Genomic DNA, 25950 nt, shown 5'->3' with positions numbered 1-25950 from the left:
TGCTTTGAGCATGGGGTTGGACTAGATGACCTCCTGAGGTCTCTTCCAACCTTAATATTCTATGATTCTATGAATATTTATACCAATGTGGTCCCTGATTTGGCAGTGGTCAACCAAAGTTCTTGCATGGATTATTCCTACTCACAGCATAAATAGATTTTGCAAGGTTTTGTGTGGGGCCGCAGCCTGAAAAGGCACATTGCTGCTGTTTTAAAGATTCTGTTTCTGTCTGTATCCATGCCTGTCTATCTGCTTAGCTCCCGACTTCTCTGTCTGTGCTTGGCACATGTGCAGCTGACAAGGGACCCATTATAACCTGTCTCCAGGAGCCAACAAGAATTGGCCCATTATACATGAGACAACATATAAATTATCACATACAAAAAAAATGTTAATACAATGCAAAGGTTGCAAAGCTGTGCACTCAAAAGTTAGGAAATGCTGGAGCACTGGCACAGGAAAGAATCCTGTCCTGTGTCTTTACTCATCATGGATCTGATTTCCTCCCACTTTCATTTTTTTTCAAATGCCCCAAATCAATATAATCACATTCATAGTCCCATTGAATTTAATGGAACTACCCACATACGTTAAACTGAGCATGTACTTCAGTGCTTTGCTGGATCAGAGCCTATGATCTTAAATTGTGTCCATCAGTGTGGCATCTGAGCACCCCAAAGGGACTTACTACCTTCAGCAAAGTGCTACTGATTAGAAGCAACAGTGGCAGAATAAGGCCCTACGTAAAGTGCCATGTCCACCTAACAGCCTCACCCCCACCAGCCATGTAGTCCATGGTATTTGTAGTGGTCCAGAATGATGCATTCTGGGATATCATCAATGAACAGGAAATACAATGAGCATTTCACAGAGTGGTAGAGGATTAAATATGATTAGTTCATACATTTCTGTCCTGAGCCCAACCCAAATGGTTTTCCATTCAATTTCAGCTTTTAATGCCAAATTCTTAATGTTACACCTAAACGAAATCACTGGCTGAAAAAAGGCATTGAATACACTTCTGCACTGCCTTATACAAAAGCCACTTACATCAGCCATCTGAATTTCCTCCGGATCCAGCTGGGGGTGACTGGGGCCATTGGCAAGGCTCCGGTTCGGATGGGCGGGACACATATTTTGCCGTAAATGGTTATGCATTTGTTTTCGTTGTTTTCTAAAAATGCACAAAGGAGAAATGGATTCATAGGGTTTACTTAGAATTCTAATATCTCCTTGGACTCTTCACACCCAAAGCCCTGTAGGGGAGAGAGACAATAAGGAGGACAAGGCCATGCTTCGAATTCATGTCTCTGAGACACTTTCAGCACACTGTAGCCAGGGGCAGTGGAAAATCATGAGCACAAGACAATGTTCCACAATGTTAGGATCTTTCTGCAACGTTTGAGGTTTTCTGAAGTACATAAGCAGAGATGGGCCCAAACCAAAATGGCTGTTCTGAAGTCAGGTGGTATTTGGGAAAGTTTGGATCAAACTTGGCAGCTTGGTCCCAATTACAAATCTAAGCACTCAAGGGCTGTCTGCACTGCACAGCTCCTCTAGCGGAAGCAATGGTGGAAACACTATACTGTATATACTATGCTATAGACAGGAGCACTGAAAGACACTGAAGTTTTAATCCATCATATCATCTAGGTTTACTAGATGACATGATGGCAAAAATGTACGTGGTCTGCCTTTGCTGATGCTTCTCCCACTGCTCCCACTAATGGAGGGCAATGTTGTCACTGCAGACAAGGCCAATGTGAGAAGCCCATGCTTAGATATGGACTGAACGCTGTCTCTCCAGGTGAGCAGGCTGCATCTATGTTGGCAAAAGCAGGAAGTGAAATTCACTCTGGGTGCCTTCTGATGCAGTTCCACCAATGGCAGCATGGTAGACACTGAGATGAAGACAGGGCAGCTCAGGAACTTACTGTGTTCTGTCTACGCTCCATCTCTCACCCCTGGAGCTCCAGTGCTGGTGATCTATGGGTCCTATTTTTGCCTGTCTAGACAAGGTCTAGAAGAACGAGCATTGCGCAGGTGTCTGATGAGTCAGTAAGGTGAAGTGTGGCCTGGTGGCTGCTCACAACAAGGTGATACTGAATGTACAGTGACCAGCTGCTGATCTACAGAAAGCAGCTGCCTGCTTGCCTGGGTTAACCCTTGCAGCATGGTTTCGGAACAGAGCCTCCACCTTCTAGCATCCATTTAGCTTGTCTCCACTGCATATCCTGGGCCAACACCACAGCTGGGAGAAACATGGTCAAAATTCTAAGTATAACCCCTTTGAGCTAACTTCTGAAGCCTTTACAGAGGGCTAGAGCCACACATGACTTTAAGGCACAGCCCACAGTAAGGCATGGTATGGGGATGCACCAACCCAGGAAGATCATCAGGATGCGTGTCAGGGCACAACTGATTCCCACACTGCCCAGGCCCAGCTAACCCAGCCATTGCAGCAGATCAGCAGGGGCATTTTCTCATTTCCTTATCACCCTCTTAGGGACATCATGCACGCTCAGTGGGGTAGGATTTTTTCCACAGTGTAGATGCCGTGAAAACTGACTTAGGACTTCAGGGTTTGCTCCATTATTTCTACCTAGGCAAATGAGAGACGTGTGTTTGAAACCTTCAGTAACTAAGGGAATATCTGTATTAATAATAAAATTGTTTTGTCCTTTTCACTGAGACTCTCAAACTGATTAAGCCTCACACACCTCCTGCAAGGCAGAGAGGTATCATCACCCCCATTTTCAGATGGCAAAAACTAAGGTACGGAGAAGTTACATGAGTTCCCTATAGAGGCCTCACAGCAAATCAGAGTCAAGGTGACAACTCTCCACCTTCAAGCCTACCACTGTGTAATACAAGACAATGTGTGACAAATGGTTGCAAGGTGGAACACCTGGGTTTTGTTGCATGTGGCATCTTAACGGACAGATTATAATGGTGAAACTCACCTTTAAAGACATTTCCTCCTTCTGTGAATTAAATAAACTAGTCATTTTTAAAAAGAAAATTCACAGCTTCGTAGATTCCAGAATGGACCATGGCGGTCATCTTAGTCCAACTGTCTATATAACACAGGCCAGAGAACTTCCCCAAAATAATTCCTAGAGCAGATCTTTTATAAAAACATCCAATCTGGATTTAAAAATTGACAGTGATGGACAATCCCTCACGACCCTTGGTCAACTATTCCAATGGTTGATTACCCTCACTGGTAACATTTTACACCTCACTTCCAGTCTGAATTTGTCTAGGTTCAGCTTCCACCCTCCAGCTTCAACTTTCAGCTGTGTGCAACCACGAGAACTCACTATGTGGGCTGTCAGTGAGGTCTGATCCCTGGACCGTCAGACCTCTACACGTGAGCTAAAGGAGCGACTGTTATCTTCTGTAAGGAGCAGCAACTGAACGGGGACCGAGGTGCACGCATTTTGCTAACAGCTTGTACAGCCATTTTCTAGACAGCAGCAGAATGCTGGGAATCAGGAATGCTGGGTTCTATTGCCAGCTCTGGGAGAGAAGTGTGGCTAGTGGTTAGAGTGGTGTTTGGTTAGAGAAGGCCAGCCAGGCACATAGATCTGGCATATTAATAAGGCAAGGCAGTGTGCTTTTGAATGAGACTTGGGTTTGCATATTAGAGACTTGTGTTCTACGCCCAGTTTTGCCTGCAATGACGTTGTGCAACCTCTCAGTTAACTTATTTGTAAAATGGAGGGAAATATATTTGATTGTCTTCTAGGAAAGCTTATGAAGCCTTGCTCAATAGTAATTGTTATGAACTTCACTGAAATATAAGCAAGCGTCAGCGGAGGTGAGACCAGAAGTCATAGTCACCTAGGTCCTAGCCTAATGGATTTTTCCCATTGCTACAGGGAGTCTTGTTCACTCATCCACAGGACATTGCCTGACTTAGCAAAATGGGGTTGATTCAGCTGAAATGCAGAATATCCCGCACAATCTGGTACCCCTACGAGTTTGAAACAGGGTCAGGTATAGAGAGAGTTTTGACTTCAACTCCCCTGCCCTATTAGACCTTGCATGTTCTCTGCTGTAAGTGAAAAGCACAGTACATCATCTCCTTTGAGTATTATCTTAGGTCAGTAAGTGCCATAGCTAGAAGTGGGAACCCAAAGCTTGAATATTGCTGTTAGATTTCACTTGTTTGCCTGTACTCACTTGGTTTTACAGTAAGCGACCACACATACTATTCCAACCACAAGCAATGCAACGCAGATCCCAGTGATGGTTAAAACTCTCTTCTGATAGAGCTCTTCAGCTTCTGCAAAGGTTAGAAAAATATACTAATTAAAGTTGTACTCCAGTGAAAATAATGTGTTCTGAACACACAAATAGCAGCACAATCCAACCGATATAGACTAGTCATCAGCAGATCTCAAAGTGTTCCATGATCCAGTTCTGATAAGCACCCAAAGGCTTGGATGATTATCCCAAACCTCCCCAAACACATTGAGATCTCCTACCATTCTCTCCTCCTCTTCTCATGGCTTCCTCCTTTTGCCCAGTAATCCCTCCCTTCTGCACCCCAGCAAACTTATCAGTGTCCCCTCTCCTCCCCTATAACAGCTCTGTGACCTCTAGTCCATGATCTCCAATAGCCCCACAACTCTTCTTTTTACTTTCCAGCAGATTCCCCAGGTGCCTTGCTAATCCAATAAACAGGACCCTGACCATACCCACTGAGACAATCAGGGTCCAGACACTCCAAGGGCAGAATGGAGCATCTGAACCCCAAAGAATAAGCAACTGAACCAACTGGTTGTATACAATGTTATTGTGTATACAAATATGTCAAGTCAGGTCTTTATGAAAGCTTGTGATGTTCTAACTTGATGGTCCTTGGGAGATACATAGACAGACTAAGATTAGAAATGTATGTAATTACGAATCTAGACTAGTATGCTCATGACCAGAACTACAGTTTCAAGCACACCTCACAACAGGGATGGGCTCCTCCTAAGCCAGTTGTTTACACAGAACTTACTTCAAGTACCCGTCCATTGTCCAGCCAGGAAGAGACAATGGTGGACCATTGGCATGAATGGGAAAATACTGAAAAAACTTGAAATTAAAAAACAAACAAACCTCAGTCTTGGAAAACTGAGGCTAAGTCTTCACTTAAACCACTAGAGTGGGACAGCTGTACTGCTTCAGTGTAACCACCCCCTGCAATGACAAGGGTGAACAGCTGTCTGGATTTTATAGGGACAGTCCCAATATTCGGGGATGCCTATTACCCCCCACTCCCATCCTGATTTTTCACACTTGCTGTCTGGTCACCCTAGCAATGATGGGAGGGGTTCTCTGGTTACTGTAGCTAACCCATGTCCCTGAGATATGGTAGCTAGGTAGATGGAAGAGTTCTTGCATTGACCTACCGTCCTCTACACTGGGGGCTAGGTCAGCTTAACTACATACCTCGGGGTGTGGATTTTTCACACCTCTGAGTGACATGGCTGGGTCGACATAATTTTTTAATGTAGACCCAGCTTAGGAGAGGAGGAATTTCCCCTCCATGAATCACCATACTCTGAGAGAAAGACCAAAAAACTGCAAACTCTTAAAAGAGAGGGGATTTGAAGTGAAGGACACCCAAAAACTGAGGACCAGCATCTAAGTGAAGTGCATATCTTGGTCAGAGAGCATGCTGGGAAATTGTTCGGTGGCAATAGGTAACTTGTATTAGAAAAGGGAAATTAGCTATTACAGACATGTAGAGCCTGAGACTGTGCCTTTATGTTTGTTTTCTGTGTAACCTGAGGTGGATTTGGGGGCACTTGGGACCAGAAGGGGATGTTGAGGTCACCCTTATGCTTGTAGGTTGGTTACTAAGAGATTCCCCACACAGGTTCAGATCCTGCTAGCTACACCACTGCAATGTTTTGGGCACCACCAGGACCAGTAAGGGGTTCAGTCACCACCTGCCTTGTAAGCTGGGGAGCCTAACGCCAGGCTGACATGGCTCAGAGCTCTGACACCAGTAGCCAGCCTATGGGTGTATGTTTTCACCCTGCTTCCACCAGCCTAGTAACCCCTGACAGGGTGACCTCAACAGCCCTTCAGTGCCAAGTCCCCCCAAATCTGTCTCCCCAAGTTGTTAACTACCCAACACTTGTCTTTTTCCCCTCTAGCTTGTCACCCCCAACGGAGTGAAACCAGTGCCCAGCTATCAGTTCACTTTGCCACACACACTCCACACACAACAGAGACCTGGTGGGGATAAAAATATTGCGGAATATTGCCAGAACATTACAAGCTTTCATAAAAGACTTGACACGACACATTTTGTAACACAGTAACATCAGATACAACCAGTTGATTCAATTGCTTATTCTTTGGGGTTCAGAACTTCTGTTCTCCCTTTGGAGTGTCTGGACTCCGATTGTCACACCCATCCTCACACATGTATACACTGATCATTTGATGGCCCCATCACAAGGTCCAGCATATCTCTCTCTGCTGGATCAGGACTGCTTTTTTTCCTTGCAGCAACTGCATGCTATGGGTCCTAGAGTTATTCCAGAAATCACAACATCTGATGCACAAAAGCACACAGATGCTGAAAGAAAAAACTTGTAAATAATCAAAGGTTGGGTGGGCATGGAGGAGAGAAGGCTTGGCTATTGGAAGACAGGGAGGGGACAGAGTATTGAAAATCCAGTAACCAATAACAGCAGTGTATTTTTTAATGAAATTCTGGGAAGTAATCTTATTAATTTTTCAACCCAAACAGTAACACAGATTCATTTCAGTTAATCCTCTTGGCAACTGTGTTCCAGGAATGAGTTGTATCATGGGACACTGCATGGTCTCAACCACACTGTACAACTCACATACACTTGTGAAATTAAACTGAACTTCATCAGTGATCTAGTGTTTCTATTTAAGATATGACTGTAATGAGCTGGAGAGATCCATAGTTATTTGTAATGGAAGGCTTTTCAGTGCCAATGAAATCAGTCTCCTGCAACAGATTAACAGCACACTCTTGGAGAGAAGTAATTTATCCACAGTGAACAGGTCCATAAAACTGTTCAGGATGGAGTCGGGGAAAAGCTAAGATTCAGATTGCCTCAGATCAGTTCAACCCAAATATCGTCAACCAATCACATGGCTAGAGGCATTTATTCTTCTTGTGTGAATACAGTAGGCCAAGCTCTGCCCCCAATTACATGGGTGTAGATCCACTGAAATCAATAGAGTAACTGGATTTTCAACTGAATAACTGAGAGAAGAATTTGGCCCACTATATCATCTTGTGAACTCAAGGGGAGGGAGAACCAAAAAAAGACTTGTACCATGAATAAGTCAATATGCCCCAATAGCATGTTTTCTTTATACAGCATTCTGGGTTGTTGGGGTTTAATTAATTAGCATTCTCTAAAACATTTTCTCATAGAAATTCGGCAAGAAAAGCCCTGCTGAAGTTGTTAGGGTGGAATGTTCCACCAGGAGACACTAAGTGCCCTCACTACAGTATATCTGGTATCCCCATTAACTGCAAAGCTATAGGAGGTAAAGGCAGAAGGAAAGTAAGAATGGCATCAGGTGCTAGGAATGTTAGAGTCATGTCCTGGTAGTAGGATAAAAAGTATTTTAAAAAAAGCTAAGAGAAAATAATTTGGGATTTGAGCCTGTCTTAACCCACCACTTTTGGAAGTACCTAATATAGAAAAGATTATTCTCTTTCTGAAGGTCTAAACAGGAGAAAAGCAGCAGTAGTTACTTGAGAAGCCAGAGAGTGTCAAAATCCACCTGGTTTTGTTTCTTTTTATCAACATGTAAAAATAAATCAGAAATATTTCATTTTGCCCACTGTGAACATTCGTTCTAAAGCAGTGATCCAAAAAGGGGGGGAAATCTCCATTCACTCTGCTCTGCACTGTGAACCTCTATGACACAGGCTGCACGCGTCCTGCATGTTAAGCTTCCGCTGAACTGAACATGGGTTCTGGGTAGGGAATGAATGCAGCATACGCAGATATTCACACTGCAGGCCAGAGAGGAGACTTTTATCATGCTTCCATGCTTCCACCAGTACAGAATATGCACCGCATTATTACATGTGACAGGAATAGAGAATTTCTTAACCTATTCTGTCCATTCTGCATCCTAGTTCCATCACTACAGGCATCTTCCTTCAACATTCAGTAGAGAAGATGACATCAAGAATCTCCCAAGCTTTGGTGCCTCCATGTGCTTTCCTTGGCCAATACAGGGTTAGGGTAGCGTGTCCTCTAAGAAGCAATTCATCAAGTTCCTCCTCAACTGGGATAAAATTTACTCCTATGCAGAAGGCCAGCCCAAACCTTCTTCACTAGCCCTAAAGGGTTAAAGTGGGACCTAAATGGTGCTGAGGTTCCGTGCTGACCCTTTGCACAAAGGTTGATTGATTTCACTTGTGATGCAGACTCATACTGATTTGTTGTTGGTTTTTGGAGCATGCAGTCTAATCTGATGTTCTCTGACCTCCCCGTTACGTCAAATCTTCATATGTCCTCTTTTGGGAAGAACTCACATTTGGATTGGGACATTTAACTCAGCTTTTTTGCTTTCCCCTTCTCTGTATTTTTGCCTGGTGGGGAACGCGGTGCATATTCTGTACTGGTGGAAGCATGGAAGGGGAGAGCCGCACCTTTCCACGCCTGGATTTCATCAGTATAGCCCCTTTCACTCGGTCAAACGTTCCAAGTTCTCCAGTTCAATCATGTTGTTGTTAGAATCATTAATGCAAATGTACATTCCATCTTGGGAGGTCATCAAACTTGAGAAATACAAAAGGGGCCATGACCTGACTGGAGGGGACCAAAGATTGGGAGATTTTCATTGTCAGTGTCTGTAACTCCAGTGTGACTAATGGTGAAGGAGGAGCTACTGTACTGTCACAACTGGTGGTACCAGCACAAAAACAACAGGGACAGCTAAAATAGGCAAGAAGCATGATTTTATTTTGCTGAGGTGAGCAGTGTTCTACAGGCCTCAGGCATTACTCACCTCACAAATAGGAAACATTACTCATTTGATCTGTCAGGACCGGCTGCCCCAATCTCAGAAATGTAATATAAACCTCCCTTCAGTGGATTTTGTGAACCAATTTTAGTTGACATAATCAAATTTTTACAATTTAATTTTGAAAAAAAACATTTTTCCTGGAACATATAAACAGCAAATTCATTTAGATTTTAGTCAGCTCTAAAAAATTATGGCCGGCTTAACAAGATACTTTTGTGGATCTTAGTGTAAAGTTAATGCTATTTGGGAGCAGCTCAGAAAGTTCAGACAGTCTCTTTTGCACAGTTGGTGTTATGAATTCCATACAGACAGCAAGCAATCTGTTCTCCATTTGATCACGGTTGTGGAGTACTGCATGTGCAAAGGCCGAGCCTGGGTTTTAAGAGATTTAACACAAATTTGCCAAAGCAGCTAGATGTGATTTTTATTGCTTGTGGATGAATCTGTTCAAGATTTGTTCTGCTGGGTGAACATATTTGTTCATAGCGGGGGGCGGGCGGAGGGGGGAAGTGATCCAATTCTATCTTGAAACCAGGTGAAATGATACTTTCATAGAGAATTTTCACTATTCACAATTTTTGCTGCAAAAATGTTATTTTTTTCAGATGCAAACCCTGCCTTTTATTTAATGGAAAAAAGGAGGGATAGTGGTGGAGGAGGAAAAACTACCAAATGAGTTAGTTTTTTCCCCCAAACTTTCATCTATACTGCAACTCTTTTCCTCATGGATCAAATCCCAGCCTCACTGTGCAGTACAACTCAATGCATGACTGTTGAAAATAATCTAGGTTGACTCCACAAAGTCTTATTAAATTGATGGCTGATAACATAATCCCTTCGTGCTGCATAAACTCACTGGAACAGTGACAGAAAGAAAATAATGTAAATATATAGAGAGTGATTTTATGTTTAGTTTATATTGTAAGATCTTTGTGGTAAGGCCAGTCAACTTTTGTCTCTGAAGTGCCATTCACACCTATGATGCTATGCAAATAATAAATAATAGTCATCATCATCATTCTAAAACAATGACATTATGGACAAATCATTTAATGTTAAGTAATGCAGACACAGTCAGAGTTCCAGCCATGGGTACTACAGAAAACACATGGAAAGTGAAGAATGGATGAAGAAGAGAAGACAGCTTATTAATGTATATTGTTTAATAATGAGACTGGGAATGGACAAGGAAAACAAGAAAGAAGTAAACTAAAAAGGGATGTCAAAAATCCTCAATTCTAAATGTTATTTAAAAGTGTATTTGTAATAGCAGCATCAGTTTCTCTATAATTCCTTCTCCAAAATGAACTCACTTTCTGTAGCACAGAACTGCCTGCTGGGAAGATGTGAATCAGTCCTGGCAGGCTGGTTCTGGGCGACTCTGGAGCAGAGGCTACTACCTGTGCCAAATTCTGCTCAATGTTGTGGCAGTTTGGAAAGGTGGACAAATATCCACTGGGGGCTGTGCTGAAACCACCAAACCCCTTTGCAGTGGGAGCCTGATCTAAATGGGTGCTGACCCTCTTTTGCAAGGTCCCCAGTCCCACCATTTCCATTCAAACCAGTGGGAGTTGGGAGCACCCAGGACCAGACCCTGAGGAAGAAAGGATTTGGGTCCTTAGGAGACAAAGCCCACTCTCATTCTGCTAGTGTCTAGTGATTTGCACTGGATAGCTGAGAAAAGACTTTAGTCCCCGGACGCCAGAGGTGAGTGGCTCATGCCACAGTGAGCCCATCAAATGGAATTAAAGTGTCTTAATCATGTAGGTCTGCTCTGTGCTAGCTAACATCTCTCTGGCTGCACTGAACCTGGACTAAAGATATATGAGCAGAGGGAAAAACAGTTCAAGGCACTTCTCAGATCCCCTGTGGATCTCTGTGTGCGCAGCTGGGCACCATATTGCTCAAAGGGAGGCATTCACTTAGAAAGGATGCAACACAAGGCAACAGCAGGTTTCAGGGATCTGCAGGAAGTGATAAAGGAAGTGTTTACAGAATGGAGGTAGCTTTTACTGGACATTTAAACCAAACTGTGCTCTCAGTTACCCAAGCATAACCCCAATGTGGTTACATGGGTGCAACCATGAGAATAATATGGCCCTTGGAGGAATGTGAGAGGTTTGCAAAGAGGCATCAGCATAGTCAGCAGGCCAAATCCTGCTGTCTTAACCAACCAAAACTGCACTGGGAGTTTTGATTAAGAACTTGAGGCAATATGATGCCATCCATTTTTACACCAGCTCCTTCTGTACAGAAACATGGCATGGTCCTGAATAAGGACTGTGGGCCTTGGCTCTTTATGGTTTTGCACACTGAGCAAATGGCAATGTAAAAAATAGAGGTAAACAGAGAACTCTGCCAGAACTATGCCACACACACAAAACAAATGAGAGGGGATGTAGTACAAGGGATGATGACTGCAGCACAAAATGTGAACTCAAGAGACCCCTCCACTGTACTTCTGTAGAGCGAGGTAAGGGGGATGCAGGACAAAAGAGCGGCATTATGGTCAACTAGAAAGCAGCCATGTGTTTGGCCAAATGGGTTTTTTCTGCTCCTAAAATTATCTAATGGTAAAATTTTCAAAAGCATGTAAGTCACTAAGACTCAGATCCTTTAAGACCTTTGAGGGTCTGGGCCTAAGGTGCTTTTGAAAACTTTATTTTATATTCTTTGAGCCAGATCAATGTTCAGTGAATTCAGTGGAAAGACACTCCCCAATTGACTTCACTACGCTTCCTGGGTAATTCAGCTGACTTTAATTGATTTACCTCTTGAAACCAATTTCTTTCAAACCAAGCACATGTTTTATGAGAAAAGCATGACTCTGACCCCAATCCCCCACTGCACTCTCCTGGATTTCAGTGGGAGATCTACATGCAGAACGACTGTAGAATCACGCAAAATTCTTGTTCGCCAGTGGCCTAAATTCTAGACTTTCTGTTACTGGAATATTTGTCCATTACCAAGCTACACTTGCTGGTCACCTTACCAACTAACACAAACCGCAGCTCTTCAAGTTAAATACAGAAAAAAGATTTGCAGTGAGGAGACATATAACAATTTAGTATTCCAGTAATGCCTTGCACACAGTGCTTCTTATCATGACAAAGAAAAATGTGCTGCTACAAATACATGTGTATTTTTATAGGTTTACATTTGGGTTTTTTTGATCCAAATATCTTTCTGGGTGCCAATAAAAAGAGCAGAATAGCTGATTTTTTAATCATCCCATTAAAGCTGTAATGTTAAGGACTGTGGGCAGCTCTTAATGGCTTCTGATTAACAAATGAATGGTTGTTCCATACCCTTTAATTCAAATCCAAGATGCTCTGCCAGTGCAGAAAGAGGACAAGAAAGAGAAAGAAAGAAAGAAAAAGAGGTCTGTCAGAGATCTCTAAAAATACAAACTATATACACACTGCGTGGTTAAAGCAGGTTAGCTTTTCCTATTCATTGTCTCAGTAGCAGTAACTAGGAACACAACGTATGCATTAATATGTTTTTAATTCCCACAAGAGGTAATGCTCCATGTAAAGAAATGTTCAAAGAGATAGCAATGGTAGATAATCATGAATTCTCTAGAGATGAGACATGTCTGTTAGTTCCTGAGATGGAATTCAGCTTTTAGCTGGAATAAACATATACAGTTGAGAGACATATCCTGACACCAGAAAGGCCAGCATACATAGCTGCTGCAGGGATCTTGTAAAACTGTCTCCTGAACTTGCACGCCCGGAGTAGGCACTCGTCAATTTCACAAGCCTTTCCGGATGTGCAGGCCTTCAAACAGTACCAAGCAAAAACATACAATCTATTATCCTTAATTAATGAGGAGATTTCTGTGCACATAATCTGAAGCCTGATCTCTGATACAGAGGAGTATCCTGCAACACGGCTTTTAAAATCCACTGACATGCATGTTGAGTGTGGACGTCTATCGGCTGTAGTAGCTCTTATAGGGGTGTAGTTTATTGTGTATGTACTGTATATAATTAATTATGCAAATATGTAGCTGCTTCTGCAAGACAACAATCTCTGTGAATCTAAAAAAAAGAACTGTTCTCAAAGTTTCTTTGACATTTACACTCTTCCACCTTTGACGTACACTGTGACCTTGCTTTCATTAGAAAGAACGGGAATAGTGCTGAATTAAACAAAAATCTGATCATATACCATTGAAACTTCAAATTAGTTAAAAATAAGAAAGCAATTTATTTTGGAGAGATATTGCTGAGAGAAATATAGTTTACTTAATAGACCAACAATTCAGTTAAACTGAAAATATTCAGATTAGTTGAGAGTTTCTGTATAACACCCAACGGGTGTTGATGGCTCAGCCTTATACCAGAAAACACCTATATGAGTCCACAGCAGTTTTGCCTGCATGAACATTCAGACCCTGTATATACATCGTTGCATATAAAGCAGAGGCCACCATACACAAAATATGATCATTCCTAATTTGTGGATGTGAATGTTATTATGCTCCAATTTCCACACTAGCCAGTTTTGTAGTAGAGAAAGACAAGTTTTTCTCTGCGACTGTAGTGAACTTTGAGGGATTAGCACTAACCCTCATGGACTACAGTAATAGTCTCATCTAAAGTACGTTCCTCTTTTATGCACAATTTTTGAGTATTTTGCCATTTCCTTACCGCAGAGCCTCATTCTTCCCTGCTTTGCATTTTGAGTCACCATTATACCTGGCCAAAGGGAGTGCAAAACCCTGCCATCTGGTAGCATTTCACAACTACTTTGCACAGTTATAAATGACAACACAAGATGGGAGAGCAGGAGAGAAACGGACCCAACGAACGTATTCTTCCAAACCTTTTGTTTATCATGTAAACCCTGGTTCTAGATTTACTTTATTTCAGTTTTCTATCTTGTCAATTGATTTTGTTAAATATACATAAAGATAATGTGCTAAGTTATGGAGCCATCTGATAAATGCATTATTGTCTAACTCAGTTGCTTTACCCAGTAATTCATCTCATGACTTATTCTAACATTCCAAACGTCTGAGCAGCTTCAGATGGATGTGATTACAAATATTTTCACAATATTTCCCCAGTTTGCAGAAATTTTAGCAAAAAATTTGTATCTCAAAAGTTTTCACTTGCCATTTCAGGTTTTATGTATCCACTTTCATTTACTGTTCTCAGGGTTTGATCTTGAGTTTTTGATTTCATGCAAAGGGTTTTCTTCTTCATTGTCAGTTTTGATTGGTCATTTAGGTCCCATAGTAGAATGCATTTTAAAGAAATCTATCTGTAAATTGATACATGTTGCCTTAAGAAATTTCAGTAGAAAATTTCACAAAATGAAAATCAACCGGTTTCAAAAAGCAAAGGAATGAAACCATCTTGGAAGTTCTTGAACGTTTTGTGAACTATTTTTATTTTTCAGCTAGCTCTTTATATGTATATAAATGGTTTCATGTTTCAGTGTGGTAAAATTATAAGCAACTGAAAACAGTGTGTTAGAATAGCAAGTTATAAGCAATTTTAACTACAGGCATCATTACCTGTGTTTCCCATAATTAAATTAAACTGCCTGGGAATCATTCCCTACTTTCTTAAACGTGGAATTTCCCCTGTCCTGGGCCTCAGACAGGTGTACTTCTGCAAAGAAATACCATATTTGGGGAGCTAAGGAGGAAACATTTCAAGGGCAGGTCAAATTCTTTTAAATAAAATAGGTGTATGTTTGAAGTTGATCAGGGTTCAGAACGTTGCAATGTGTACCTGAAAGAGAACTAGCAGGCAGAGAGCAATTGAAGTGCACCAATGTTAATGAAAAATATTTACCTTATGGCTTTGCAATTTATCACATGGTTCTGCTATTTATCCCATGGGTAACGCCTCCACATATGTGATGTACACACCCACCCACCCATGTTTTATATACATATTTATATTTTATGGTGTGCCATTTGGGGGAGGAGCGAGGGTGCAGCGCACACTCAGGGGAGGAGGCAGAACGGGGAGGGGAAGAGGTGGGGTCAAGGTGGAGTGGAAGGATGAAGAGGCAGGGTGGGGGTGGGAAGAGGCAGAGAAGAACATAAGAACCGCCATACTGGGTCAGACCAAAGGTCCATCCATCTCAGTATCCTGTCTATTGACAGTGGCCAATGCCAGATGCCCCAGAGGGAGTGAACCTACCAAGTAATGATCAAGTGATCTCTCTCCTGCCATCCATCTCCACCCTCTGACAAACAGAGGCTAGGGACTCCATTCCTTACCCATCCTAGCTCATAGCCATTAATGGACTTAACCTCCATGAATTTATCTAGTTCTTATAGTCCTAGCCTTCACAACCTCCTCAGGCAAGGAGTTCCACAGGTTGACTGTGTGCTGTGTGAAGAAGGTTTCAGAGTAGTGCTGTATGAAGAACGACGTCCTTTTATTTGTTTTAAACCTGCTGCCCATTAATTTCATTTGGTGGCCCCTAGTTCTTACACTATGGGAACAAGTAAATAACTTTTCCTTATTCACTTTCTTCACACCACTCATTATTTTATATACCTCGACCATGTCCCCCTTTAGTGTCCTCCTTTCCAAGCTGAAAAGTCCAAGCCTCTTTAATCTCTCCTCATATGGGATCCATTCCAAATCCCTAATCATTTTAGTTGCCCTTTTCTGAACTTTTTCTAATGCCAGTATATCTTTTTTGAGATGAGGAGACCACATCTGTATGCAGTATTCAAGATGTGGGCATACCATGAATTTATATAAGGGCAATAAGATACTCTGTGTCTAATTCTCTATCCCTTTTTTAATGATTCTCAACATCCCGTTTGCTTTTTTGACTGCCGCTGCACACTGGGTGGATGTCTTCAGAGAACTATCCACGATGACTCCAAGATCGCTTTCCTGATTAGTTGTAAATAAATTAGCCCCCATCATACTGTATATATAGTTGGAGTTATTTTTTTCAGTGTGCGTTACTTTACATTTATCCACACTAAATTTCATTTGCCATTTTGTTGCTCAATCACTTAGTTTTGTGTGATCTTTTTGAAGTTCTTCACAGTCGGTTTTGGTCTTAACTATCTTGAGCAGTTTAGTATCATCTGAAAACTTTGCCACCTTGCTGTTTACCCTTTTCTCCAGATCATTTATGAATAAGTTGAATAGGATTGGTCCTAGAACTGACTCTTGGGGAACACCATTAGTTATCCTTCTCCAGTCTGAAAATTTACCATTTATTCCTACCCTTTGTTCCCTGTCCTTTAACCAGTTCTCAATCCATAAAAGGATCTTCCCTTTTATCCCGTGACTACTTAATTTACGTAAGAGCCTTTGGTGAGGAACCTTGTCAAAGGATTTCTGGAAATCTAAGTACACTATGTCCACTGGATCCCCCTTGTCCACGTGTTTGTTGACCCCTTCAAAGAACTCTAATAGATTAGTGAGACATGATTTCCCTTTACAGAAACCATGTTGACTTTTGCTCAACAAGTTATGTTCTTCTATGTGTCTGACAATTTTATTCTTTACTATTGTTTCAACTAATTTGCCCAGTACTGATGTTAGACTTACTGGTCTGTAATTGCCAGGATCACTTCTAGAACCGTTTTAAATATTGGCATTACATTAGCTGTCTTCCTGTCATTGGGTATAGAAGGAGGGGCAGGGCTGGAGGCAACATCAGGGGTCAAGCACCCTCGGGTACATTGAAAAGTCCATGCATGTGAATCTATGAGCCAGATTTTCAAAGGTATTTAGACATCTAAAGATACACCTATGCACCTAGTGGGATTTCAAGAGTTCCTAGCATGTTAGGTACTCAAATCTTATTGATGTCAATGAGATTTAGGTGCCTAACGTTCTTAAACAAGTCAATAAACCCTATTAGGCACCTACTGGCATTCTTAGATGCCTAAATATCTTTAAATATCTGGGGCTTAGTCACTTAGGCACTTTGCATTTTAGCCATTGGACACAATTTTATATATATATAAGGTATCATTAAGTACTTAGGTATTGTATATTTAATCGTAGGAAATGCATAGTTCTCATAATGCCAATAATTTGCCTATATTACTGTAGTGGGGTGGTTACCCACTCCTGCCCCGTGGGGCTTGAAACAGCCCAGGAGAGGGCTGTGGCTGCGGCAAAAAGCTTGGGCCGATTGGGGAAAGTAGGCTCAGCTGTAGCCATGCCTCAATCAGGCCCAGCTGGCCTCTATAAGAGGCTGTGAGCCAGAAGCTCAGTAATTCTCCCTCTTCTTGTAGAGGGAGAAGGGCCTGGCTGCAGGGACCTAAGCAAGACACCTAGATTGGGAGCAGGGCTGGGGAAGGACCAGAGGAGCTGGGAGCTCCACCCTGGAAAGCCCCAGGCTGCAGGCCTGACTATAGGCCGAATAGGTGCAGAGTTGCAACGGGGCAGCCCGTGGGGAGGCAGAGGAAGCAGCTCTGAACCCCTTTGCCTGTGATGAGTGGCTTATACTGCAGTCTTCCCCAGTGAACGGGGGCTGGATGGAGACTGGGCAGTAGCCAAGACTGAGGCAAAGTGGAGATAGTGGGTGGGGGTTCCCCTGGGAGGAGGAGACCCAGAACTGTGGGGGTACTGCCAGGAGGCAGCACCTGGTAAAAGGGGCACCGGGATCCTGGGAGGGACATGCAGGCCAGCGGTAAGGTGGATCACTGGCCAGCAGAGGGCGCTTTGGATGCTGGAAGCTAATTCATGAGGATAACCAGCAGGAGGCGCTGCAGGGGTGAGTCTGCACACCTATACAATTACACATACAATCATTTTGATAACTGCTTAGGGTACATAGGCCCAGGTTATTCAAAAGACGCACTGCCAGATTTTCATTGGCTGAGCATCCGCAGTTGGAGCCATTTTTTCAGCACTCAGAAGATCCCGTTGTGACAATTATAGTCAGATGTTGGGTTTGGAGCTTTTTGAAAATCTGGTCCTAATTGTGGTGGCTGAACCTTCCTGAAAATTTTCGTTTTAATACATAATTTATTATACCCAACACAGTAGTCATAATTAAAAAAACATCTACCATCTCTGATATTTCATACTTCTCCACTGTTTTTGGCATTCTCCACACCTAGTATTTACACTGGGGAATTAATACAGTGAGCCATAGTTACATTTTCACTGGGGCCTACTATATGTGCTTGAGTTAATATTGCTACCAAACAAACATTTCCTGGCTTTTTTCAATTTAAATGTTAAACGTTAACTAGGCATTCATATAGCTACGTTTTTGCAATATGTACTATATAAATGCACAGCTATTACATTGTTGGGTAATCAAATGCAGTCCAGTTAGCTGAGACAGAATCAGCTGATCTAAAGTACCTTTATACCATTACCTTTCTACTGGCACATGGTCAACAGCGTTCCGCACCAATATGCATTCACCAGCATGGCATTTGTTAACAATCTCAGAGAGGGAGACTGAAGGTACTGAACATTTATGGCAAAAACCTTGTATCTGAGACATTTGAACTAATTTCATATTCAGTGAAGGATTTGGGGGCATATTTCTGGACTTTCATACTTTTTTGTGTCTATTATATTTCAGGAAACAGAACTACAGGGAAAAGTAGATGTGAAAGTAAAAATAATTTCAACCCTGAGCTGACCAACAACGTTCAGAATGAAAGTAAAAAGTTGATATATATACAGAGGGACAGACAATGTAAAAACCGAGGGAAGTTTTATCAGTTTAATGGTTCCAAGTTGTCTGCTGCTCTTACTGCTCCAGCTCTGCTATTGGCCAAGATCACATCACTCTATGAACTAAACCTCCTCACAGAAGGTCATTGAAGCAGCAGCATGAATACAGGACTTAATAAAACACATGGGAACATGAGGGCTGGGATCTTAAAGAAAATTAGGTGCCTAAAGATGCGATAGGTGTTTTTTACAAAAGGCTTAAGCACTAGGACTTAGACATCTACCTCACTTGGACACTTTTTTGTACATTCCAATATCTTTAGGCATCTAAGTGCCTTTGACAATCTGTCCCTTAGAAACCAACTGTCACCGAAATTCAGTGGCAGTTGGGTACCTAGCTCCCCTAAACTCTTGAAAAATCCCACCATTGAGACTCAATTCATGCCTGATGTAATTCCATGCAGATTGAGCAGAAAAGCAATATTCCCTTGTGCTGAGAAAGTGACTTCAAGAAGCACTCTTCTGTGGCAAAATGATGGCTTCTCTTCAGTAATTTCCCTAATCTACTCCAGAGCTGGGTGGACTGTAAGAGGCTGTGAGGAGAGAACAAGGTACCCAATGAACCAACCTCCCGTGGAAGACAAAGCAAATTGTATATGCACAGCTGGGGACAATTTGGGATGTCAGTGTATGTGCAAATAGCTCCCCCTGCACATGTCAGAGAAGTAAAGGTTTTGCATTTTGCATCCTGTTCTCTACTTTTGGTCACAACAGAGGTGTCTAACAACCCTCCTCAGCCTGGGGCTTTGGGCATTACAGTCCACCTGCAGTCATTTTTCAACCTGCAGGGCATTCGTTCCCACCTCAGCTTGCAGACATGCAGTTTAAAGGAGTTACTTTAAGGAATTAAGCCTCACAGCCACTTATTTTATAGAAGGAAAAATTGAAACTAGAAAAGGTGAAGTCCAAAATTTTCATACTTGAGTTCTCAATCTTAGGCCCCTCAGTCAATATTTGGAACCAAAATACTGCATTTTCAGAGATACTAAGCACCCACAGCTCCTTTTAAAGTCAAACCACTTGTATTTAAGTGCCCAACTATGGATTTAGGTGCATGCCTTTAGGCACCCAAGTTTGCAAATTTTGGTCTAAGTGACTTGCCAAAGGTCACCCAGCAAGTCAATGTCACACTCAAAAACAGAGGCAAGTTCTCTTCAAACCCAGGCCAGTGATTTTACAATCAGACAGTGTGTCTTCTCTTACTACCCTGGTATCACAATGAACAATAATATGGGCCTGCTTCTGTTCCCACGGAGTCACTGGAAACAGGAAGCAAGCTCCACACACGCTTCTATCGCTGCAGCTGTGTCAGACGGTGAGTACACTAACCTGAGCGGTGCTGAAACACACGGGAGATGATGGCGCTGATAAGTGAGAATCTGAATCAAGTGTGGATGGGATGGGCATTTCCCCCACATTGGAGCCACAATGGGAAAGGACAGTGAACAGATGTGAAGAAGGAATGCTAGAATTTAAAATTTATGTTTCTACCTTCTTACGATGCTCCAGAGCAGAAAAATTGGAGGAAACAGCCATGGAATATGGGATGCAAATGAAAAAAGAGAAAACCTTACTGAATCAAATGCCTGGAAGATGATACATAGCCCTGATCTGCATCATAATATGTAAATTTCCAGTGTAGACAAGCCTGAATGCTACAGTACAGCAATATTCATCGTTGGGTCACCACTTCACTTCTTAGAATAGGACTTGAGTGGGAATTAAGCAACATACATGCCTTGTGCTGGCCCCCTACCCAGGGATGAATCTTACCCAGAGGACATAAAGCATACAAATAGCAAAGAATTAGTTTGATTATAAGTGCTATCACTGTTTTGTGGTGTCATTAGCAACACCTCGGGTAAGGAAAGGCGTTTGTTCGGAGTAAATGTTTTTAAATTGAGAGATTATTTCTTTAACTAAAACAATAATATGCTAAAATAGCATTGGCTGGAAAACTACTGTTGGAAGCAATTTCTTTGTCTATTGTGACATCACAGTTGAGCTTCGCTGGGTATTTTCTCTGCAGGTGGAATGGGTATAAGATAGGCAGACCTATGGTTACACAATCCCTGTTGATCTTCTGGCCACGTTTTGCTTTAAAAATGTCAGGCAGGCATCTCCATGTGAATAACAATTCAAGACAAGATGGCCATCACGGAATTGTAGATTTCTGGGAAGATATCTTTACCGTAGCTCCCCAGGCCCCCAGAGCACCTAAAAAGCAAAGGTCAGGTGGTCAGTGCTCTCATAAATTATCCTCTTCAAAGAAGCTTTGGGTTGCCTGAGTGGACCTGGCCTCCGCAGCCCAACGGGTCTGAGGAAGTAAACCAGATGGAAAAAATCTGAGGGCAGGCACATAAAATTCTTGATGATAAAGTCAATTCTCATTCCACAAAAGTTCAGCTTTGCTCCAAAAAGTCTGGAGAACAATCCATGCTCTCCCCATAGAAACATGAGGAAAGGAGATGATGCGCTGAAGAGAATGGAATGATGGGTAATACTTCAAATCCCAGGGTTCAATTAGCCCATAACTTTTCATTAATTGCATAGCAACTTAGCTTGCTCGGTACCTTATTAATAAAAAAAACATTGCAGGTTTTTGCTGGTACTGCAAAGCGTATTAGCAGGCTCCTGTGATTACTATGTAATTAACCTTAGTAGGTCCCAATGTGTAACCTGCACTGTAGTTCAGGACTGAGAAATAACCCTGTTATTATGATAAACCACTAATTCCCTATAATTACCCAGCCACAACATGCCACAGTAATTACCCTACAATTAAGTGGTCAGCAGTTATCGAATCACCAAAGGGTAGATGCGTGATGATTGTGGAATTTAAAGTGTTACAATGTTGTTGTTGAATTCAGATGAATAAGAGATAGAAGAGGAAAAAGAGAAAGGACAATGAAAAGGGTATACAAGTTTGTTCTTTTTTATGAGAACATACTTTCTGCGATCCAGGTCTATATCAAACAGAAGTAAATGTTCTGCCCTTTATTCTTCTCCCTATATCCTGGTTATCACATAGGAAATAAATTGTTGAATAAATTAAGTGGTGTGCATAGAAAGGGTGAAATTCAGGTGTATGTACCACTGAAGACCCATTAAAGCCCTATATTGAGGACTTATGTAGTGCATGAGAGTGAATTTCGCCTCAAATGCATAAAACCAGCACAGAGTGTGAGTCCAAATCATATCTGCTCCGAGAGGATCAAGCATATCTTTAACATGAAGATCCCTCACTTTAGGTAGGAATCCCCTTGATTTCAAAAGGGGATAGACTGGGCCCTAAGAGACACAGTGGATTCTGCTTAATAGCAACCTCTTGGTTCCCAGTTAAAAGCTGCTATTATCTGGAAGTTGCCAATAAGCAACTTTTTTTCAGGGGGGATATATAGAAAAATGAGCACAGAACAATGATGCACTGTACAGTACACTAGTTGTGAAACTATTTATTAACTTTCAGTATGAAGAAAACCAAATATGGCACACTAATGGACACATGATGTACCACAATGCTTAGAGTAAATGTAGGACTTTGTGGTGTGTCATAAGAAATAATGTAAAGTGGAACACCACTCTACAGTACTGTCTGAAGCAAAAGCTTTTAAAAAAACCCAGAGAAAACTTATCAAACACTTATAGTACAATGTCTCCATATGCTGAACAGTACTGCACTGAGTGCTCCTTATGTGTTACACAAATTAAAGCAGCAAAAGATTAACAAATACAAAAAATTATACAGGTAAAAATGTTTTTTAAGAACAAAATTTGTCCATTGTTCTCTGCGTTCTACATGTTGCCATCGCCACCTGCAAATCTTCCTCAGGTTTGCATGCAGCCTCAGAACCATTCTCAAAGCCATGACTCTGGCATATCCTGCCAAAAATGTCCCCGGCACGTAGTTGATCTGTGGGGGGATGCTCTTTGGGTTCATTATCAGAGGCACTATCCTCTGGTGCCTCATCAGCCTTTTAGATTTTCAACCACTGCTGTCTCCAGGAGTTTAGCACAAGAAAACTCCCCTTCTATCTCCAGATGACTGTCAGACTCAACAATGGCCTCCAATTCCTCTGCAGTTGGGTTTTCAGGAACAGAAGCACTGGCCAGCACATCAGTGTCCACCATTTTCGGTTGGTGAAAACCCTCCCTTTTGAAGTGGTTTAGAACAGTCTGAGGAGAACAGAGGCCTCTGACTCCCAAGCAAGATAAAGTTAATCAGATCTAGGTTTTTTGGCAACATCCACTGCTCACAGATGTGGGTGAGTATCCAGAGAGGCAATAACGCGTGCATTAAGACAAGGACAGCAGTGACCTTTGACATTTTTAATGACACATGTTCATTGGCTGCATGACTGAAGTTGTGTTCAGAGGCAAGAATTTTAACACGACGTGCGACAGCTCTGCATTAGCTGAATGACCCAAGCAATTGTCAATTAAGTGGCACATGTATCAGTCTTGTAGCTGCATCTTCCTGTTCCAGTTATTAAGCCACTCCTCAAACAGCACACTTGATATCCATGCATTGGTTGAGTTTCTGTAGATCGCAGGCAGATTTCAGTGCTCTCTAGGGAAACAACGAAGGCATTTATGCTTTCGAATCACCGTCAGAGGCTGCTTCTCCATCCCATCCATGTTTGCACAACACTGTAATGTGATGCAACCCATAGCTTTTTTCCCTCTTTTACGCCCTTCTTTTAGCATGATGAGGTGGATCAGGAAAGCTCCGGCAGAAGAGACAAGACCCAACTGCACTGAGGATGCCACGTGGCCGGTACTGTTCTAGAACGCTGAGTAGGCTGACTTCCCGCCATTCAGTAGCTGTCAGAAGGTCCGTGTCTTGTTTCTCACCTGCTGCTGAACCACCTTGTGCCAGCTGACTGAGCCAACCATCTGAAGAGGTAAAGTCCTTCCCTTGCTCTGCCACCAGTTAACTTGCTTTCTGTTTCAGCATTATCCCAGAGAGTCAAGCACAGGGTTTCTTAAACTGGGGTCACCGCTGTTTGTGTAGGGAAAGCCCCTGCTGGGCCAGGCCGGTTTGTTTACTTGCCACGTCTGCAGGTCCGGCTGATCACGGCTCCCACTGGCTGTGGTTCACTGCTCCAGGCCAATGGGAGCTGCTGGAAGTGGCGCAGGCCCAGGGACTTACTGGCCACTGCTTCCAGCAGCTCCCATTGGCCTGCAGCAGCGAACCAGGGTCAGTGGGAGCCGCAATTGGCCAGACCTGCAGATGGGGCAGGTAAACAAACCAGCCCGGCTCACCAGGGGCTTTCCCTACACAAGCGGCGACCCCAGTTTGAGAAATACTGGTCAAGCACCTTGGCCAAGCCTATGCTGAAACCAGAGCCATAGGGCTTCACCAGCATCTGACTCCTTTCCCTCACATTGGCACTTGCAGCCTCAGTTTGCTGTGGTCCTGTGAGATGTTCCGGCTGTTCTCCTGAATATGCGAGACAACAGACTTTGAGACAACAAACCTCTCAGCTACTCTCACTTGCTTAGCACCAGGCTCACGTAGGCCCCCCAGGACCCAAACTTTATCAGTGAAAGCTAGGTTCACATGTTGGAAGCCATGGCACACAGCTGAGGCACTCAGCTGTGCTTACTCAAAGGACTGGGTCCTGGAAATATGTTGCCATTAACTGGAAGCTGCTATTAAATCTACGGTATTTATAACTACCACTGATCATTCTACAAACAAGATCAATCTCCATGGATAAATCTGGATGGCCCTATTTCTGGAAGATAGTACTAATCAGCTGAAAAGGAGGAGAGCTTTGGGGAAGATTAGATGCCTGTTAGCAGAGCTAGTATGGGAATACGCAATGCTGTATCCAGCTTGTTTCCAGGTCAATCATGGTAGACATCCCTACGTTCTGGAGCAACTGCACAAAGCTGAGAAATTCATCGAGACCTGTAATGAGAATGTGGTGTCTGACACCAGGGCTGCAGGTGGAAATTGCTTCTGATTCAAAAGATCCTCTAGGAAGGCAGTTTTCCCAGGAAAGAGTGATTAGTGAGGAGGCCACCCTGTCTTGTCTATGGAAAGGAACCTTATGATGGTGCTGGGTCATCCCTGGCGCCTTCTCAACTTAGGATAAAAATGATTTTGCTGCTAGAACAGATAGGGCAAAACTGTCTTCAACACACAGTTCCACCAGGTCTGAATAGTACTTTCTAGAGTCCACATCTGCAGAGGTGATTTCAGCTACAGAAAGGGAAACTTGTACAACAACGTTAAGTTACACACCTTCACATATGATGGCCATGCTTCAAATATTCACATTGCGCAGAATCTAACAGATGCATATAGCTCACATACCCCTAGAAATCCAGGATACATTTTCATGAAAGGTTCCACCAAAGGCAAAATTGCTGGGATATATACTAACTCCACAACATTGACTGCTCAAGTAAATCTTTTCCATTCCACATTTTCATGTCACTATACTGAGCACTGTGCAATAAATACATATCTCTCCACTTAGAAAAAGGGCCTGAATAATGAGCTCCTATGGGACTACAAAATTCAGGACAAAGTTTATTCTCTCTCTAAGGATTAGAAGATGCTGGTGTATGATTTCTCTGCAGACTGGTGGGAAGATATCAAATGACTTATCAAAATTACATTTTTAAAAAACGCTAAGTACAAAATCTGGAAGAAAAATGGGGACTATACTAGGTTAAGTCAGAAATTAATGTAAGTTAGCTCCATTCCAGGTCATAGACGTCAACTTTAATATCATCATCAAGCAGAAAACAAAGCAGCATACACACCTAGAAAAATCAACAGCAAGATGAACAGGAAAAGAATGAATAGCAAACTTAAGGTGAACTTTCAGGACTCAGAAGAAAAAAACATAAATGGATCCAGCAGAATTCTACACTGTGTCACTGTGGCAAAGTACCTGTTTCTCCTCTGCTGGCTCAGTCCCCTTTTTCCTTGGAGACACAGGCTTGGGCAAAGTAAAGTCCTTCCTGGTCACGCAGGGTCTGGCTGATCCTTTTCTCAGGCAGTCCCTTGCTCTGTTTTAATCCCCTTCTGGGAAGAGTGCAAGTCTTCCTGGCTGGAAGAGTTCAGAGTCTTGCTGCACCTACTCGCTGGCAGCTTCTCTGCTTCTCTCACTCCCCCCCTGCTACCCTGCCAGGGAGGGTGTGACGTTATTGATATAAACTGGGACCATATAGAACATGGGTTGCA

General features: G+C 42.6%; 1 protein-coding gene across 2 annotated transcripts in view; it reads right to left on the bottom strand.

Moving 5' to 3' along the window:
• Nucleotides 1-25950, bottom strand: part of NRG2 (neuregulin 2) — a 339799-nt gene that overhangs the window by 15812 nt on the left and 298037 nt on the right. The window contains exons 6-8 of one of the 2 annotated variants that reach the window (XM_075068052.1): nucleotides 12351-12374; nucleotides 4189-4291; nucleotides 1051-1174 (exon numbers count right to left, since the gene is read on the bottom strand). In XM_075068052.1, the coding sequence (XP_074924153.1) occupies nucleotides 1051-1174; nucleotides 4189-4291; nucleotides 12351-12374 (251 nt within the window). The remainder of the gene's footprint in view (nucleotides 1-1050; nucleotides 1175-4188; nucleotides 4292-12350; nucleotides 12375-25950) is intronic. The other variant, XM_032801760.2, reaches the window with a different exon arrangement.

This window comes from Chelonoidis abingdonii, chromosome 7 (assembly GCF_003597395.2).
Source record: "Chelonoidis abingdonii isolate Lonesome George chromosome 7, CheloAbing_2.0, whole genome shotgun sequence".
Taxonomy (NCBI): Eukaryota; Metazoa; Chordata; order Testudines; family Testudinidae; genus Chelonoidis; species Chelonoidis abingdonii.
This window is presented reverse-complemented; position numbering and strand designations above follow the sequence as displayed.